The sequence below is a fragment of the Ammodytes marinus genome (assembly GCF_949987685.1).
Source record: "Ammodytes marinus genome assembly, chromosome: 17".
In the NCBI taxonomy this organism is placed as follows: domain Eukaryota; kingdom Metazoa; phylum Chordata; class Actinopteri; order Uranoscopiformes; family Ammodytidae; genus Ammodytes; species Ammodytes marinus.
In genome coordinates, this window is record NC_137221.1 from 7497488 (window position 1) to 7515652 (window position 18165).

At 40.5% G+C, this 18165-nt stretch overlaps 3 protein-coding genes across 4 annotated transcripts in view; all 3 read left to right on the top strand.

Annotated features, from left to right (window-relative positions):
- Positions 1-5518: 5518 nt before the first annotated feature.
- On the top strand, positions 5519-10389 carry oscp1a (organic solute carrier partner 1a; the record flags this gene model as incomplete). The annotated part of the gene is made up of 11 exons (XM_080045158.1): positions 5519-5630; positions 5848-5877; positions 6404-6558; positions 7198-7365; positions 7527-7607; positions 7709-7812; positions 8121-8249; positions 8536-8590; positions 9376-9521; positions 9629-9689; positions 10267-10389. The coding sequence occupies 11 exons, from the start codon at positions 5519-5521 to the stop codon at positions 10387-10389; spliced, it is 1164 nt and encodes a 387-aa protein (XP_079901284.1).
- An 845-nt stretch (positions 10390-11234) lies between these two features.
- Positions 11235-13079, top strand: lsm10 (LSM10, U7 small nuclear RNA associated). Its single transcript, XM_080045798.1, has 2 exons — positions 11235-11348; positions 12402-13079. Exon 2 carries the CDS (start codon positions 12438-12440, stop codon positions 12846-12848), a length of 411 nt encoding a protein of 136 aa, XP_079901924.1. The 5' UTR covers positions 11235-11348; positions 12402-12437; the 3' UTR covers positions 12849-13079.
- A 1885-nt stretch (positions 13080-14964) lies between these two features.
- Positions 14965-18165, top strand: part of eva1bb (eva-1 homolog Bb (C. elegans)) — a 7295-nt gene continuing 4094 nt past the window's right edge. Inside the window, exon 1 of one of the 2 annotated variants that reach the window (XM_080045292.1) lies at positions 14965-15070. The gene's annotated coding sequence lies outside the window, so the exon portion shown is untranslated. Of the gene's footprint in view, positions 15071-15094; positions 15420-18165 lie in introns of those variants that run through there. The other variant, XM_080045291.1, reaches the window with a different exon arrangement.

Genomic DNA, 18165 nt, shown 5'->3' on the forward strand with positions numbered 1-18165 from the left:
CTCCGGATGGCTCAGGTTCTGGTTCAGGTTCAGGCTCTGGTTCTGGTTCAGGTTCTGGTTCAGGCTCTGGTTCTCCGGATGGCTCAGGTGCTGGTTCAGGCTCTGGTTCTGGTTCAGGCTCTGGTTCAGGCTCTGGTTCTGGTTCTGGTTCTGGTTCAGGTTCTGGTTCTGGCTCTGGTTCAGGCTCTGGTTCAGGTTCTGGTTCAGGTTCTGGTTCTCCGGATGGCTCAGGTTCTGGTTCAGGTTCAGGTTCAGGCTCTGGTTCAGGCTCTGGTTCAGGCTCTGGTTCTGGTTCTCCGGATGGCTCAGGTTCTGGTTCAGGTTCAGGCTCTGGTTCTGGTTCAGGTTCTGGTTCAGGCTCTGGTTCTCCGGATGGCTCAGGTGCTGGTTCAGGCTCTGGTTCTGGTTCAGGTTCAGGCTCTGGTTCAGGCGCTGGTTCTGGTTCTGGTTCTGGTTCAGGTTCTGGTTCTGGCTCTGGTTCAGGCTCTGGTTCAGGTTCTGGTTCAGGTTCTGGTTCTCCGGATGGCTCAGGTTCTGGTTCAGGTTCAGGTTCAGGCTCTCGTTCAGGCTCTGGTTCAGGCTCTGGTTCAGGTTCTGGTTCAGGCTCAGGTTCAGGTTCAGGTTCAGGTTCAGGCTCTGGTTCAGGTTCTGGTTCTGGTTCAGGTTCTTGTTCTGGTTCAGGTTCTGGCTCTGGCTCTGGTTCTGGTTCTGGTTCTGGTTCTGGTTCAGGTTCTGGCTCTGGTTCTAGTGCTGGTTCAGGTTCTGGCTCTGGCTCTGGCTCTGGTTCAGGCTCAGGTTCTGGTTCAGGTTCAGGCTCTGGTTCAGGCTCTGGTTCAGGCTCTGGTTCTGGTTCTGGTTCAGGTTCTGGTTCTGGTTCAGGCTCTGGTTCTCCGGATGGCTCAGGTGCTGGTTCAGGCTCTGGTTCAGGTTCAGGCTCTGGTTCTGGTTCTGGTTCTGGTTCTGGTTCAGGTTCAGGTTTTGGCTCAGGCTCTGGTTCAGGTGCTGGTTCAGGTTTTGGTTCTGGCTCAGGCTCTGGTTCGGGCTCTGGTTCTGTTTCTGTTTGTGCTTCCGGATTTGGTTGTGGTGTTGTGTTAGGTTCTGGTTCTGGTTCTGGTTCAGGTTCTGGTTCTGGTTCAGGCTCTGGTTCTCCGGATGGCTCAGGTGCTGGTTCAGGCTCTGGTTCAGGTTCAGGCTCTGGTTCTGGTTCTGGTTCTGGTTCTGGTTCAGGTTTTGGCTCAGGCTCTGGTTCTGGTTCAGGCTCTGGTTCTGGTTCTCCGGATGGCTCAGGTTCTGGTTCAGGCTCTGGTTCTGGTTCAGGTTCTGGTTCAGGCTCTGGTTCTCCGGATGGCTCAGGTGCTGGTTCAGGCTCTGGTTCTGGTTCAGGTTCAGGCTCTGGTTCAGGCTCAGGTTCTGGTTCTGGTTCTGGTTCAGGTTCTGGTTCTGGCTCTGGTTCAGGCTCTGGTTCAGGTTCTGGTTCAGGTTCTGGTTCTCCGGATGGCTCAGGTTCTGGTTCAGGTTCAGGTTTAGGCTCTGGTTCAGGCTCTGGTTCAGGCTCTGGTTCAGGTGCTGGTTCAGGTTTTGGTTCTGGCTCAGGCTCTGGTTCGGGCTCTGGTTCTGTTTCTGTTTGTGCTTCCGGATTTGGTTGTGGTGTTGTGTTAGATTCTCCATAATTTCTTATTTTTGCAGCTTCAACACAGTTGCACGGCTTCATTTGAATAATTGCTTTAATGAGATCGGCACTGGGGAAATTCATGCTTAAGACCCCCAAACATCCTACTTTATCTGGGCTTTTCGCATACTCGTAAAGCTGCTTGTTCACCTCTTTAGCTAACGTTTTTGGACGGTTCATATTTGTTGCCACGTTCTCAGTCAGCACAATGTTATGGGCACAAAGGTGTGACTTCATTTTCTTTTCAACATTTTTTAGCTGGTTGTTTTCAAAGAAAATTCCAGTATGATATGTGTTACTCCGGATAAAAACGATCTTGCCCCTTGCCTGTTGCATGTTTGGTACCGACCACTTAGTCCATATTCTATTTTTGACCTTTTCCATTGATTTTTCCATCAGGTTTATGATTTTCTTCTGGTTAAACCCATGAAGTGTGACCTTCAAAAGCACGGTCTCACTACTGTGGTTTTTTAGGAAATTTAAAATGACTCTCAGGACTTTATCAAATTTCATTTGTTTCCACAGCACCCAGTGACTATTCCGGATATACATATGGTAATGGGTGGGCAACCAAATTTGAGAATGCAGGTCAAAATACCGTATTCCCACATTAAGTTGGTCTTCTAAGGTCCAAACCTGACAAACATAAAGATAGCCTCCATTAAATGCTAAGCTTTCGTGTGTTCCAGGAATGGTGATAGCAGACAGTGGGGTCTCATCAGGGATAGACTTCATCCAGTTCAGGTTGTAAAATCCGGGATCCAATGCTGGTTTGTCATTGAAACCGCTCTCTGAACTGCAACAGGAGGTTATTCTGGTGGGGGAAAAACATAAAAACTGCTCATTTGAAGAACATTTCCTTGGAAACTTTAACCTCAACATGCGATACAGTTTTTCTCAATTGCTTGAACACATTTGTCTAATCACAATTGCCGTATTTCAAAACAGTTGAATCAAATATTTTTCTTCAAACAACATAATCAATATATTCCTTAATTCACTCATTACACAATGGACAATAGAATAGGGGAGAATGGGGTAAGTAGGCACACTTTTTACTCTAGTGAGAATTGCTTATCACCTAAACATCTTTCAATAGTCATTCCTACATTAAATTGAAGCTTAAGGTGTTGGCTTGAAATGTGTACCCCTCACTTTTTCTATCTTATTGTAATAAAGAAGAAATTAATCATCAAAGACACCCTTACACATTGTGACAACCAACCCCATCAAGGGGTCGGTTCTCAAACACTATGGGGTTGTTTGTCACAATGTTATCTTAATGGGAATAATCTTAAAAAGAAGGCAAGAAAGTAGAACTAAATTTGAACGTTTAATTGCATTGTCAAGTTGACAAATAGGCCTACATAACTTACTGTAGCCTTGGCAGCTGGTCTAGTTTGGGATGCACTGGGTTGTTTTGATTTTGTTGCCCTTTTTTCTTTTGCATGCTAGCTGCCTTTTCCTGCTCTATTCTTTCCTTCTCTGGGGTGTCAGTGAGGATACAGCTTGACAATTTATTTCGTTATTGGGTTCCTTTTCTGGCTGCAGCCTTGAGATAGCATGTGACAACCAACCCCCCAAAAAATGTGACGACCAACCCCAACTTGAATTTCTTGCTAGCATCAAGGCCAAAAACCATCTGACAACTAATTAGCTTGCTAACAACAATCTAAACTATAGTTTACCCTTCACACTTTGTATGGGTAACAAGTGTTTTGTTATAAACCCATTGTGTATAAGCCTAGAAGAAAAATACTGAGGAGCTAAATATTTTCAATTTGACATGAAAAACACAAACAGTCGTCTCACCTCAAATTCAGCAGTCTAACTCCAAGGAAGACTATGTAGGTGACCTCTGATCCCAATTCTGGATATTTACATACCAAAATTTCACACACAGCGCCTTCTGGTTCCGAGATATAACGATTGTGACAACCAACCCGTGTGACAAATTACCCCGTTCTCCCCTACTTAACACAGCAATCCATTGTATTTTTTTTCTCAAAAGATGATAACCTACAAAGGATAATAAACCGTACACCACTCTGCACCTGCACTTTTTACACTATATTTAAATGTTCTGTTGAAATATTTTTTTAAAGAGACATTTTCCCTGTAATTGTTGATGGAATGATTGTATTTTTGTGTGCAGGTCTTCAAACTAGGGCATTTATTATAGCACAGCTTTTGTAAGAGTTTCCAAAAGGTGCATCGGAGATTCACGATAATGCAAATGATTTCTCTAAGCAATAGGGAAAACGATAAAACAAAAATACTGAATATGAAAGAAACATAAACTGAATATGTTAGCAAAACTATACTAGGTGATGTGATAAAGCACATTATTTCATGCCAAATAAGGAGATTTTTTAGACACAATACAATTATCAATGTTAGGTTTAACTTACATAGAAAGAAGCCAGAGGTAATGATGGATCTCCATAATTGGTTTGTTGGTCCGTTATATGTTCCGGTGAGCTCAATCAGTATTTGTTCCCAGATGTGTTTACATTTTTGTAAACTGTCAATTACTAAAACATTTCACAAGCCCCAAGTTTTACCTGTGGAAATGACCGTGACAAACTGACAATTGTCGCCCCTGAAGTGAGCTACTTTGAAAGTGTGCGAAAAGATAAAGTTTAATTTGCATGTTTCTACACTCTAATCTTTTTTTTTGTGTAATGGTAGGGAGATAGAGCGACAGAAAGAAACAGACAAAGACATTGTTAAAGTGTTGAACAGATCATATTTGTAACTGTTTGAGTAGTAAAATGTGGTTTCAGTCATGGAGATACATGTAGCCTTTCTCTACACACACTGTAAGAATTTGACTGTGATCCCAACAAGCTTAGTATAATGAGGAAAAACGCTTCTGTTGCAACAAATTTCAGTAAGCAACATCTACTCTTTATGAAGCTACATATGGCTAAAAGTATAAGGACACTTGTTTCCTCATTCTTTTATGTTCTTGTGTCTTGTGTTCAATTGTTTGTCATTGTTAATTTTTGTAGATACTGTATGCTCATTTACTTTCTTGCTGAGAGTTACTATGGGAAGTTTGACACCCATTTTCTATTCTTATTAGGGTAGATCGAAGATATAGCCAAATGCCAGTGTGCTTAGTTCAGCAACGAGGCCTCGTTTGGGAATATCACTGCGAGGTTGTCTGCCAACCAGCAAAGACTCCAGTCCATGCCAAACTAAGCTAAATTAAGCTAAGCCCAGCTATCACGTAATTCTATAACGTAATTCTCACTCTATAGATACAAGAGGGTTACTGATATTCTTGTGAAACTCTCAGCAAGAAGGTGAATAAGTTGACTTGGGTGTCCACATACTTTGTTCAGGTTATCTCATACCTTTTTCCATGTAGGTTTTCTTAGGCCTTACTTTCATGTGAGTCACACTGTAAATCATTGTTTACATGCCTATAAACTAAAGTATCATACAGTATCATACTCTTACGATGTACAGTATGTTATGTTGTCTTTCCCATAAATTGACATAGATATACACATAGCGGTTTTCCCTCTGTGGTTGGTTGTGCTGTGCTGTTCCGTCATGCTCATCCCGGCCAATAAGCTTGTGCCTGTCTGTGCTCTGCTGATCCTCTTCCTGGCCACCTGTTGCATCTTAACGGGACAGGTTATCTGCTGGAGCAAAATCAGATGAGACTTAAACATGGACAATTTGCTCACAGTGGCAATTCACAACAGGGAATAACCAGATAATGCGTTTGAAATGACAAGAGTGCTTTTGATCTGCAAGGGGCTCTACTGCTTCTAACGCATAATTCTGCACTAGCTTTTTGCCTATAGGAGTTAATCCCTTCTTTGTCTTTGCAAGATGTCTATGAGAACTCTCCCCCTGGTTTTCATTAATCTTGGTGGAGAGATGCTTTACATACTGGACCAACGTCTGCGAGCTCAGAACACGTCTGAGGACAATTCAGAGAAAGGTAGAGGTAGATAATGGCCTGATAAAGGCTTGGTATGTGCGTATGTGTGTGTTTAGCATTCAGCCGTCCCTTCTCCTCCCTCCCCCTGACAAGCTGTAGTTGAGAGATGACAGCTTAGTAACTGAAGATGTGCTGCTCACATTTCTCATGCACTTCACCACAAATGACAAGTATGTTTTCTTTCTTTACTTTTGTGGGAAACCTAACTCGGACGCAGGAGTTTGGTTAGAAAAGGACAGAAACAGAGGTATCTATGCCATAGTTAGTTCTAGTGTTGTTTAGTTTAGTCAGCTCCACCTGCCCATGTAGTGTCCACTAGCTGTAATGCTATTTACTATAAATCTGGGTCCATTGTGAGATACAGTTACAGTAGCAGTCTTTGGATTACATTGCCCTTAGTTGCCCAAACATATAGTTTCTTGTAGGCCAACTACATTAGGCTATTTTAGGAAAGATTTTAACTTTTACTGTGTAAAAAATTCCAACTATGTCATATACAGCAAGTCAAATTGTCCTCTAGAGATAATGGGTGTTAGCTCTAGCTGCAGAGATAGCCACTGCTAAAGCTGAAGCTAAACTTAATTAACCTAAAAAGCCATAGAATTAAAGCAAAGCAACCTTTATGAAAGGCAGTTTGCCCACCAGTCAGAAAAATGTTCCACTGCTGTTGTTTTGTCTTTTTAAAGCGGTATCGATAGTAGACCTGAAATGTTCAATAGCAAATTCAAAGCGGAATTCAGCTGTCTGCTTTTCATTTCTTCCCCCATTCATAGTTATGAATGACATCGTTGCGACCATGTTTAGTAAAGCCTTCATGGATGAACTCCTCAAACCTCAGCAGCTGTATTCTCACAGGACAATGAAAACAGTGTTGACTCGTTTGGCACACGCCTCCATCATGAGGCTGAACCCGGCAAGCATGGACAGGGTATGTATGTACCAGCTATGTAGGCCGTCACATTCTTGGGGACGTCCCATTCAAGTCTCAAGTCCTTAAGGGCATGTTTGAGATAAGTCAAAACTGTCAGATTCACATAACTTAGAGATATCGAAGAGTTCTTTCAACACGCTGTACTTAAAACTAGGCTACACATTCTTAACTTGTGTTGTCACCAGGATTTCACAAGAAGAGGTCAAATATTGAAATGGTGTCAAGGGTTCCAAGGTGGGGTTAGCCATTTTGGAGAACGCTTGTTGTCAAAATCAGTTTTTGTCAAAATCACTGTCAGTTAATATCTCCTCACGATCCGCTACCTATACATACAATGTGTGTGCACAAGGGGGCCCACCGTAGCTAACAACATGCCTGTTTACAGAGCCTAGACCTTTTTTTCCCCCAGCTCACACAGTACGGAGAGGTAACGGATTGTAGGGAAATATAAGCTGATTTTGACAAAAAGTCATTTTGAAGTCAATATTCACTTCCTCTTTTGGGTTTTCTGATTTTGTTTTAGTTTCTTAAGTCTGTCTCACATTGACGTAAGTTAAATGATCAGTAGTTTTGTTTGACTGCGGGGGTAGCACGGCCTTGTGTGTTTATATCCTCTTTTCTTGTTTCCTCCTCCAGCTTTATGAGTTGATGATCATGGCGTTCAAATATCAAGTCTTCCTTTGTCCACGGCCAAAAGACTTGCTGCTCATCTCTTACAATCACTTAGATTCCATCAGGGAACTGGTCAAAGACACTCCGGTGACCGTGAACCAAGTGGACGAGACACATAGGAAGATCATTGAGGTTTATATTGTATTATTCTGACAAGTAATGCTTCTAATAGAAAAGTTTGAAAATACAGGACACCGGATACAGAAGTCCGCTTTGTAAACTAACTGTGTACATTCCGGCTGTCAGTTTTTATTGCTTGTATGTTTAACCTTTTTCTGTTCTCCTTACTGTAGCTTTACTCACCTTTATCGGAAGGTGACTTCCAGCTTCTCAGACAAACACTGCTCATATTTTTTCAAGATATGCATGTTCGCGTGAGTCATCTTTTCATTTATTGTTCCGCCATAGAAGTGACATGGAATTTTAACAATTGAAATTATTATAGCGTCTCTGTTTCTAAATTCCTTCATCTTAGGTGTCACTTTTTCTCAAAAATAAAGACCAGAATCCCAACGGACGTTTTGCCCTGTCGACATCAGGCCCGGTGCCTCATGGGACAGATGTTCCAGGACTTATTAGGTAGGCAATGAACTATCAAATATTGGTCTAAGGCTTTCTTTTACATGTAAACTGTACAAAACAACATGATCCAAATTCCTTTCCCTACTAAGCATCCAGCTACAGCAGAATGTTGCATATAGTAACATAGTTGTTAGGCATGCTGTTCACACTTGACCTCGTAGAGTGGCTGCTTGTAGATGTCTGATGCAACAGTAAAGGCTAAAACGCTGACATGTCTTAATTTGAAATGCTCTCTCATTTAACGTCTTTCCAATATCTCAATATTCCAGAGTGTCATCATTTACTTGCTTCCGGTGTTTCCACAGGCGGTTTAACAGTAAGGGCAAAGAGTTGAGACGAAGTGAGTTCCCCACAGGAGGGAGTTACACCAGCTCCATCAGAAAGGGTTCTTTTGACCTGCATGGCGACAGAGTCATCGGACTGGGCAGGAACATGTACGTATGAACTGTATGTTACTATAACAACTACAGTATATTATTAAAGATATACACTGTAAAATGAAAAAGCTAAGAAAACTTTTCAAGGCAACTGTTTTCACTAGAATTTTGAGTTTTGAGGCCAACTAAAACTCTTAATATTTTAAGAAAACTGCCTACATTTGAGCCAACTAATTATCTTTTGTTGAGATTATCATTAACTTATCATTCATAAGGAAAATGTATCTTTCTTATGTGTAAAATCTTCGACACCGCTGTATTTTGTGTGTGTCGTTAATCAAAGGTACACTGTGAACCACCCAGAGGAGACACGCACATCCAAGGCTCACTCTGCTAAGGTAATAACAGGTTCTGCTGGAAGTTACTTTTATGAGTATTTCTCATTGGGAAGTCTATAGGCTCTTAAATACTGAATGTCTTAAAAGTAAGAATGTCCTAAATGTATTTCTTGCTCATAAAACTCTCATATTGATTTATGCTTATTGTTTTTTTATACGTGCACAGTCCCTCAGGCATCAGTACACCTACATTTAAATTAATTTAAATAGTTTTATGGCCAAATAGCTTTGCTTTAATTGATGGTTTTCTAAAGTATTTTTATAGTTAACACAGTATTTATAGTCTGGTGTGTGCCAAAGTTCAGAAACTGTTTTCAATAACAGCAAAATACCACAAAAAGTGTTCCTGTAACAGTGGTGGGAGAAATAATATTTAGTCCATTTATTTATATGTAAAAGTACAGATACCACACTGCTCCACCACAAGATGAATCTACTTTAAAGGTTGAGTCAGAGATTCTGGAAAAAGATTGATGTTAAAATCACTTTTTTTAACCACTTTTAGGCACTGTAAACGGGAATGTTGCTACGGTGGGCACTTTTGTTATATCCTAGGCTGTGTGTTAACTCTGGATTGACATCAGATAGAATAGGAACACTCTCACAGGGATCATTCCAATTTCACCTGTATTTTAAAGTACAGTATACGAAGTAAGGTTCGAATGTCGTCATTGTACTTGTATAGTGGAGTGTGGTATTGCTGCTTTTGGTAAAGGATCTGATCATTATTCCACCACTGCTTTGAGACCATCTTGTTATTCATGTATTTCTCTCCTCTGCTGCAGAAGGATGAAACTCCCAACCTACTGGCTAAAGAGGAGCTCAACCTGTTGGCTATTCTGATGGGAAGCATGAAGGCAGAGAACTTGTCCGAAGCTGAAACCGGCTTTAGAATCAACCTGTTCACTACAGACCTAGAGGAGGAGGCAGCGTTAGTGCTTTTCTTATCTCTCACTTATTCTGCATGTTTAATTAAACTAACGACTTTCATACAAATTGTTATTTGACATATGAATATAACTTGATTGTGGTTTACAGGGGGACTTCAGGTGGAGCTGAGGAGTCTTCGTTCGAAGTAATAAATATTCAAGCCATGCAGGTACAGAGGAGTAGACTGTTGCTTTTAGTTATAATGTACTGTATGCAAGCAAGTTCTTAACCCGAGAGAGGTTACCGCATTTAAAAAAAGAATGACACACCTTATTAGGCTGATATGTAATGTATATGAAATGATATAACTATCATTGTAAGTTAATTCAAGGAGTCAGCTATTCTGGACAATGCTTGTTGTCAATATCACTTTTTGTCAAAGTCAGTGAATATCTCCTCACGATCCACTACCTGTCCGTACTTTGTGTGCGCTTCAAAATAAAATTCAGAGTTAATACACATCCTAGGCTCTGTAAACAGGCATGTTGCTAGCTACCGTGGGCCTCCTTTGTTTACCAGTTTTTAACAGAACCTTAGCTGTGTATTAACACCAGATTTTTTTTCAGTGCACACAGCACGGACAGGTTGCGCATCATGAGGAGATATTCACTGATTTTGACAGAAAGTATTTAGACAACAAGCTATCTGCATAATCACTGACCCTACCTTTAAATGTGATCCATTATAAACTGTATAGGCTATATATTACTATCCACCCTCTTGACATGAGTTGACATTGGATTCAGGATGAACAGGCTGCGACTGAACTCGCTCGGATCGCGGGACAGTTTGCAGACGGAGAGGAGCAACATGAAACCCCCGCCAGCAGCAAAGGAGATGATCTACTGGCCATGATGGATGACCTCTGACCCTCTTGTGTAGTTTTAAATGAGACGATCAAACACATTTATAGTTTCAACTCTACTGCCTCACTCTGGCTGATGCCCGAGCCTTTGAAGTATTTCAGGTTAAAAAAAATCACATTACTTATCACTGTGAGCTTCTGTTTCAATCTTTAAAAGATGCAGTTCTACACTTTGTTGTTTAAAATAAATATAATTTACCATATCTGACTCACATTTTTGACTGTATTTAACTATGTTTTAATTTGCTAGCATGGCCTGGCATGGACTAAAAAACCCTTATAGCCTATATCTAAAGATGTATTTTCTATATATTAATAGTATATTTCAATAAAGCACTTATTCATATTGTTTTGTTTGTGTCCTATCTTTTTAATACAATGTAGGAAATGAATCGTTCAGATGCATAGATCTTGCAGAAATATTGATAAGGCAGGGGAGTCAGACATTATTTAATTTGTCTGGGTGCATAGACTACGTGCAGAAAACATTAGTAGATGAATGCTGAACATAACACTACATTGATTAATTCATTAAACTATAATCAAAAGACAAGGAGACAGAAGATCTAAGCTTTTTACCCTCTTATAGCCTACTTGTAAACTTGAGATTAAACAAAAAAGGATAAATCCTGACGGAAAGATATTACTCATGTGTAAATAAAAAGTTTGAAAAATACAAGTGCATTAATATGTTCATCATGCATAGCCACTCGTATGGGAGACATGGTTATTGCTATCGGAAGGAAATGGAGTGAAAGACCTCTTTTAGTTTGTTTCCCGCAGAGGGCGCTGTTGCTCTGCGTCGAACCACGTCAAAGTGAAACGTCATCACGCTGCTCTTCCTTGTTAGGACGTCTTTGCGGGAAAACAAAATAACTTGTTTCACATCTTTGAGCGTTTGTATCTCCTCCTGAAAGGTTGTGCGGGCGGTTTTCACATGCCATACGGATTTCACTACGACAGGTAAAACTAACACACAACATATGTAAGAGTCCCTGTGTAAAAAGTGCTCTGTAGACGCTGTGTCGTACTTAAATTGTGTCAACAGTGTAGCTAGCTGATTTAACCTGAACCAGATTCCCATGATAAAACAGGTCATTTTAAGGCAAAGATGCATTCAAATAAAGTAGCAGTTTCCTCCATAAGCCTACACCTAAATCAAAGGTTTTTTACAGCCACGTTGACTTTGCTTTGATCCCCATCAGACATTGTGACACATAGTAGGCTGTTAAATGTTGTTTTTAAACTGTCATGTGGCTCATTTCACATCTGAATGAATGTCAGTCGCGCACATGTTTTGTACTGACAGTGATGCTGCTTTTTAAGGATATTATTATTTAAGATAAACATATATATTAAAGGGATGTTACAAATATAACAATAGAAGCAACTAACTTCCACATTAAAACATCAATGTTAAAAGTCCAAGTTCTGTTGTTGTTGTGAAGTAAGGAGAGGAACTTTTTTCAGTTTGGTTTGAAAGTGTTCAGCTTTTACATATAAGGGCAGATGGGGGGCGTTGTATGCAAACTCCCTGAAGCCAACAGGTTTTTGTGAACCTGTAGGAATGAGCAGGAGACCAGCACTGAGTGAAGAGGGAGAGCTGTGTGTGTGTCTGTGGTGCTCAGAGAAGTCGGGTGATGTAAGACCATCCAAGATCTTATAAATGAAACATTTTGGTAAATATATTTACATATATTTTAAAAGAACCTTAAAATAAGCTCCAGCGTACACTTGAAACCAATACAATCAATTAACACATTAAAGTCAACGTTTATTTACTGCTGTACAGTCTTAAAACCTAACAAGAAAAAAACAATATAAGTATCGTGAAAAAATAAAAGCAAGATAAACTAGAGCATAATAAAATGTCAAGCTCAACTTGTATTAAAAGCCAGTGCAAAGAGAAGGATTGGACTGAGAAGTTCTTATTAGAATAATGATGACTGAGAAGTTCTTAATATTACACAATGAGTAACACTTTATAGTATTAACAATTCACTGTTTTGTCTACAGGTAACCCTAACCTTCCAGATCTCCTCTCAGTGTAAAATGGAGTCAGAGGGGACTGAATCCTCGCCGCCGACGGCCTCAACCGAAATCTTCAACTCCATCCGCGAGCGCTCCATCGCAGAGAACAGCATGGTGGTGCTGCTGCAGGGCCTGACGGGACAGGTCACCACCGTGGACCTGAGGAACGAGAGCACAGCGCGGGGCCGGGTCGTTAACGTAGACGCCTTCATGAACATACGGTTAAAAGACGTGCTGTATCGGGACAGGCGCGGCCAGCTCACACAGCTACAGGACCTGTTTGTCACGGGCAGGAATGTCCGCTACGTCCACATCCCCGACCACATGGACATTATAAAGACCATGGAGAGCACGCTGGCCAAGATACACAGAGTACGCAACTTTGGAAGTCAAGGAGGAGGCAGGAAAGAGTACACCAAGAAAAAATATTAGATGATTTTTTTTTAGATGCTGCATGAGGATCTGGAACTTGTTTCTTATTATAAAACTCTGATATTAAACTCTGCGAGGAGAACTTTTTTTTGCAAGATTGAGTGAGTCCAAAAACTGATTTTTTTTTTTATGTTTAAGGACAGAAATCTCACTGGATCTGTGGTTTCAAACCTGATGATAATTGAAAAAGAGGGGATGAAAATATTTTTTTTGTAGCACAATATTGTGAAATGCTGGATACTTTCACTTGTTCAGGCCACCAGTAATAATAAAAAATCTGAAAAAAGGAAAAAACAATCTTTGGTTGGAGCTGCTCACGATTTATGTCAACTTGTTCATAAACTGATGAGGGGTCAACAGTTGACGTAAGGGCTGTAACAATTTGTCAATTACTAAAAGATGAAACAAATAAAAAAATATATATATATATTTAAACATGGAGTCAGTTAAAACATTTAAAAAAAGATTCTAAAGATAATTAAAAGGAAAAGTAACCATTCTTAATTTTTTTTAAGAATTTCTGGGAATCCTCACAGGAATTATAAAAAAAGATGGCTACAATTGACCCCAACATATCAATGATGCTTCATTAAATGTAACTGGAACATGTGTCAATTAACACTGGGTGTGGTCATGACTTTAGAGTGATGCTGTCATGCACCACAAAGCCCATCTGTCCGTCCGTCTGTGGCACCGGCCCAAAGTTAATAACCGCCCATATTTGCAGGAAAGCATTAGTCATGATCAGTGCCAGTCTGCTGAAAGGGGAAAAACAAGCCGGTGTGTTTCCACAACCTCCCTAACATCATCGAGCTGTCACTCTCTCCGCTCTGATTGGTGCCGGGACATCCAGCCTTGTTCGGCCAATGGAAAACGGGCGGAACGGGTGAAAGGAAGAGAGTGTTTTCGCTTTGGAAACTGCCGTCCCAGTGTTCTCTCCCCAATGCACAAATACCAATAGGGAATTTGAGGAATTTGCAAAGGGGAATGTTATTCCTCCTTAGTGTGAGGAAGAGGACAGGCCTGACACAACATAGACGGAGGCAGCTGGTGGAGATAAACCCTGCGCTGTGCCATATATCGTTCAAACAGAGAGCTTTAAATTAAGAGCAACACACAGGAATGTCCCTTTGCGGTTGGATCATTGTTTCTGCAGTGACCTCAGTGTGTTTTTTAGGGACATATTTTTCTCCTTGCTGCTTTTTAAAAACCCCAACCTTGAGAGCGTCCGAATGACAGCAGCCCACATAATGACTGCTTACTGCTTCGCTGAAAAACACGACCAAGCGCCACATCAACACTCACTAAACTCAGAATAGCCACTTTACAGAGGCTCAACCGCATAAACAATTCTTTTACAATTTATCCATGACATCGCCTGGGTCAGTGTCATAGACTCAAACAAGTACACAGAGCAGTTACTGAAGTGAAAGCACCAGTAAAACAACATAAAAATACCAATTAAAGTCCTGCTTTCAACTTCTCTCTCAAGTAAATGTATGAAGTATAATCAGCAAAGTGTACTGGAAGCATAAAGTAAAAGTACATGAAAACAAATAAAAATCTTTAGTCCTTAAAACTTATTATTTAAAATGACTAACAGAACATGCCAACTGCAAACAATTTATAGACACCTGAAACATGTTTTTTGGATTCATCTTTAAGAATGCATTGTATATTATAACTTAATCTACCTAAATTCCTTTTATTGACTCAAGTACAACACGTCTTGTTTGGGTTAAAACCTCAGAGAGCACTATGAAAAGATTGTGACAATGGTTAATACAAAGAGAATATCTAGTTAATATGCAATTAAAGACTATTTATAAAAATATTTAAGGTCCGTGAAGTAGATGAAAAATGGGAAAAAAAAATCAATAGAAGGTTGATTTCATGACAATGCAGGAGTAAATTTACCTAATTACTTTCAACCAAACAGAAGCACCTGCTGGTTCTGTTGCCCCTATTTGCTTAATAAACTCAGTTAGCTCTCTCTCTCTCTCTTCTCTCCCTTTCCACGCTGAGATTAAAATACAAAGAGCTCAATTAATCCAGGAGTCCCTGAAGCAGTGCAGTGCTGAGCCCATGGCAGCCGACCAGCTATTTCCTGTTCCACCCTCCTGGCTTTACAGTGAACAGACTTCACTGTGGTGCGTCTGTGGCCACCGGCACAGCAGAAATCACTGAGGTGGAATATTGAGTTACTCCAGGGGGAAAAAAAGGTGAATTTTACTTTAACAAATGACTTTAGTGTTGCATTTTTGGGGGCTTTTATTTTGGAGTCATGTGCCAGTTGTACATGGCATGAGATTCTCTAATCTCTCAGGAGAAAAGAAAAAACCTCCTCCTCAACTTGGGAGCGTTTGAGGCTCTGGTCCTCCTCCTCCTCTGAAGGATGCCAGGGAGAGGATCGTAGCTCCACACACACACACACACAGAGTCCACAGCAGCAACATCAGCCTCTCACAGTTTCTCTGTCCAAACTATGGGATCTTATCTAACTGCTGGCTGACACAACAAAATCCATATTTCAATCTGTAAAACTTTGTGTCCGTCTCAGCCAGGATCGAGGTGAGTCAAAATCTTATGTTTATTTCTTACTTGTTTTTCTTAATTTTCATGTAAAATCTCGCTTTTTATTGCACATTTCTGTCAGAGCTTTTTTACAAAGTAATTTCTCTCCCTTTTTTTTGTACATTTCCACAAGGATTTGGGGTTTTACAAATATCCTGCAGTTGCTCTGCTGTCGGGCAATAAACAAGGCAACAAACTGCTTTATTAGTAGGGCCTGCACCATGTTCTTTACCATACCACACAGACCATAAAGTCTTTTATAGGTGCTAATAGCTACAACGTGACCAATATCAACAACTCTTTGAAAATAAACTTCCAAGACAAGTTTATTTTGAAACCAGTTTGTTTCAAGTATTTTAAAGACATTACTTATAGCTGTTCTTAACTGTCTGCGGTGCTGAATGAAAATATTTTTTGACAGAAAGTCCCCATCTGAGAGACTGTAAACATTAAGTGGAAGCAGAGTTGATTACTGTAAAATAACAAGGCTTATCTACACTGGTGTCGGGTTCCATCTTTTGACTTCAGTAGGATTATCTGAGCAGGAAACGTGGGAGGGTTTAAACGGAGGAGTGCATTTTATGGGGTTACATAAACAGCTACAGCTGCCGGGCTTTACGTGTGTATAGTTAAGTCAAGAAGTTATTGAACTCGTCTGGAAATGGTAGGTGTTAAATCTGTCTGCCCGAGACCGCGTTGCAGCATTAAAATGGACATTTGTCTCCCTTGGCACTTGCGTAGTGGTCAAACTCCACCACAGACTGCCTGCCATGAAGTTCTGTGGAGATGTGCATAACAAAAAAATACAAATATAGTTTTGTTTTGCAAGTGAGAGCACAGAAAATAAGTGTGGGCATGCTTGAGCAAGACAGTTTTTTATTTATTTAGTTGTTTTTGCAAATAGTTTCCATCCGAACTCTTCTGTCTATAATTTAAGTCCCAAAAATCTTGTATAACAAGTTCATTTCAACCTGTTTTCAATAGAAATCCACTTGTTTCAAGACGCTTCCTGAAATGAGTGTCAGGAGCTTAAAATATGAAAGACTCACTGCACGAGAAAGTAGAACTATTCTTAATGCGTCAGCAGACCAAGAGTCAGACAGGAGGATGGATAACAATTCTCTACAGCCAGAAGTCACTTAGATTAGCTTAGCATAAAGACTGGAAACTGATAGCCTTGCTCTGTCCCAACAGGTAGAAAATATGCCTTCCAGCACCTCTAAAGCTCATTAATTAATTTTTTTTTTATGTTTGATCTGTAGAAAAAACATGTAAAAACTATATTTTGCAGTTTTACATGAGATGTGTGCCTAATGATTTTTTGGTCATGTTCAGTTTTGAGGAAACAAGATGTTAAGTAGTGAGTTCTCCAGTTGTTGGTTTCTCTTACTTCTGGGCAGAGGCATGCAACCTCTTTCCCTACTAATGCTAAGCTACGCTAACTGGCTGTTGGTTGTAGTTTCAGATTTAACGCACTGAATCAAATGTAGCAGCCATCAATCTTGTCTTCTAACTATGTATGTGCAAGAAAACAATATAATTTATCTCCAAATGGCTCGAAAGCCTCAAATCACAGAAACTATGACTTGTTGTGTGATAAATGTTACAAGTCGTATAGGTTGGCATGTAGACGAACTATGTGTTAAGGTCACTGTTTATTTAAAACAAACACTGTTTGACTTCTAAACCAGTCGAACCGAAAAACTAAATTGCCCACTTATGTTGTTAAGGTCTGGGGGCCACAAATTGAGGGTGCAGATGGAGTCATGAGGTAAATTCCGAACAGAAGGCAAGCGCTGGTTGGTTGAGACCCATTGGTTTCCCATGACTCAGTGGACCTTTTTGTCAGCCACCAGAGGGACTGCCAGTGTAATTGCCCACCCCCTCCCCAAAAAAACAAAAATTAAAGCCTTTGAGAGTGTGCAGGGTCTGCCAAGAATGGCCCGGACGGATAAAGATCAGGGTGGGGTGAGCGAATCCAGCCCCCCAATGGCAGCGATTGCAGCAGGGCATGATTTAGTTTTTGTCCCCGGAGAAAAATGCGCTAGAAAAGAAAAACATTGGGCTCCCACGCACATTGTTGTTGTAATGACAGAGAATGTGAGGGGGTGGGCAAAATCAGTCATCATGTTTATATCAAGCTTTACTGTAACCGTGGGACCATATGTGACACGGTTTTCATCTTAAATCCCTTTACGCGAGCCTCATCTAACACCCACTCTCTTAAAAGGATTGGTTCACCCAAATAACACTAACACATTGTATTTGGGGACTTTTTTTTCCCCAGTCGTTAGTAGTTCCAAAGAGATCTGTGGTTTTTCCAGAGTCACCGCGGACATTGTTTCCGGAAATACCTTTTTTCGATAGCTGCATGGTGGTCGATCCAATGCTTTGGTCCAAGATGAAATATCTCGACAACTATTGGATGGATTGCCATGAAATATGGGTCAGACATTCATGATCTCCAGAGGATGTATCATATTGAATAGGGTGGTTCTCTGACTTTTCCTATATTGACATTAGCAGGTCATCATTTTCCAATATCTGGTGAAATATCTCAACAATGACTCGATAGATTGGTACATTGCTGATCCCCTGAAGATGAATCATAATGAGTTTTTGTGATACATTAACTTTTTATCGTTCTCTGCATTCGTCCAACACTTTGGCTTAAGAAGAAGTACCCTCAGTCTCAGCTGTACTTTACATTGATTGGCAATGCATTTTATACAGACATTCATGG

What these genes read in the sequence shown, in the direction of transcription:
- lsm10 (XM_080045798.1), top strand. Translation starts at nt 12,438, where the DNA reads ATGGAGTCAGAGGGGACTGAATCCTCGCCGCCGACGGCCTCAACCGAA.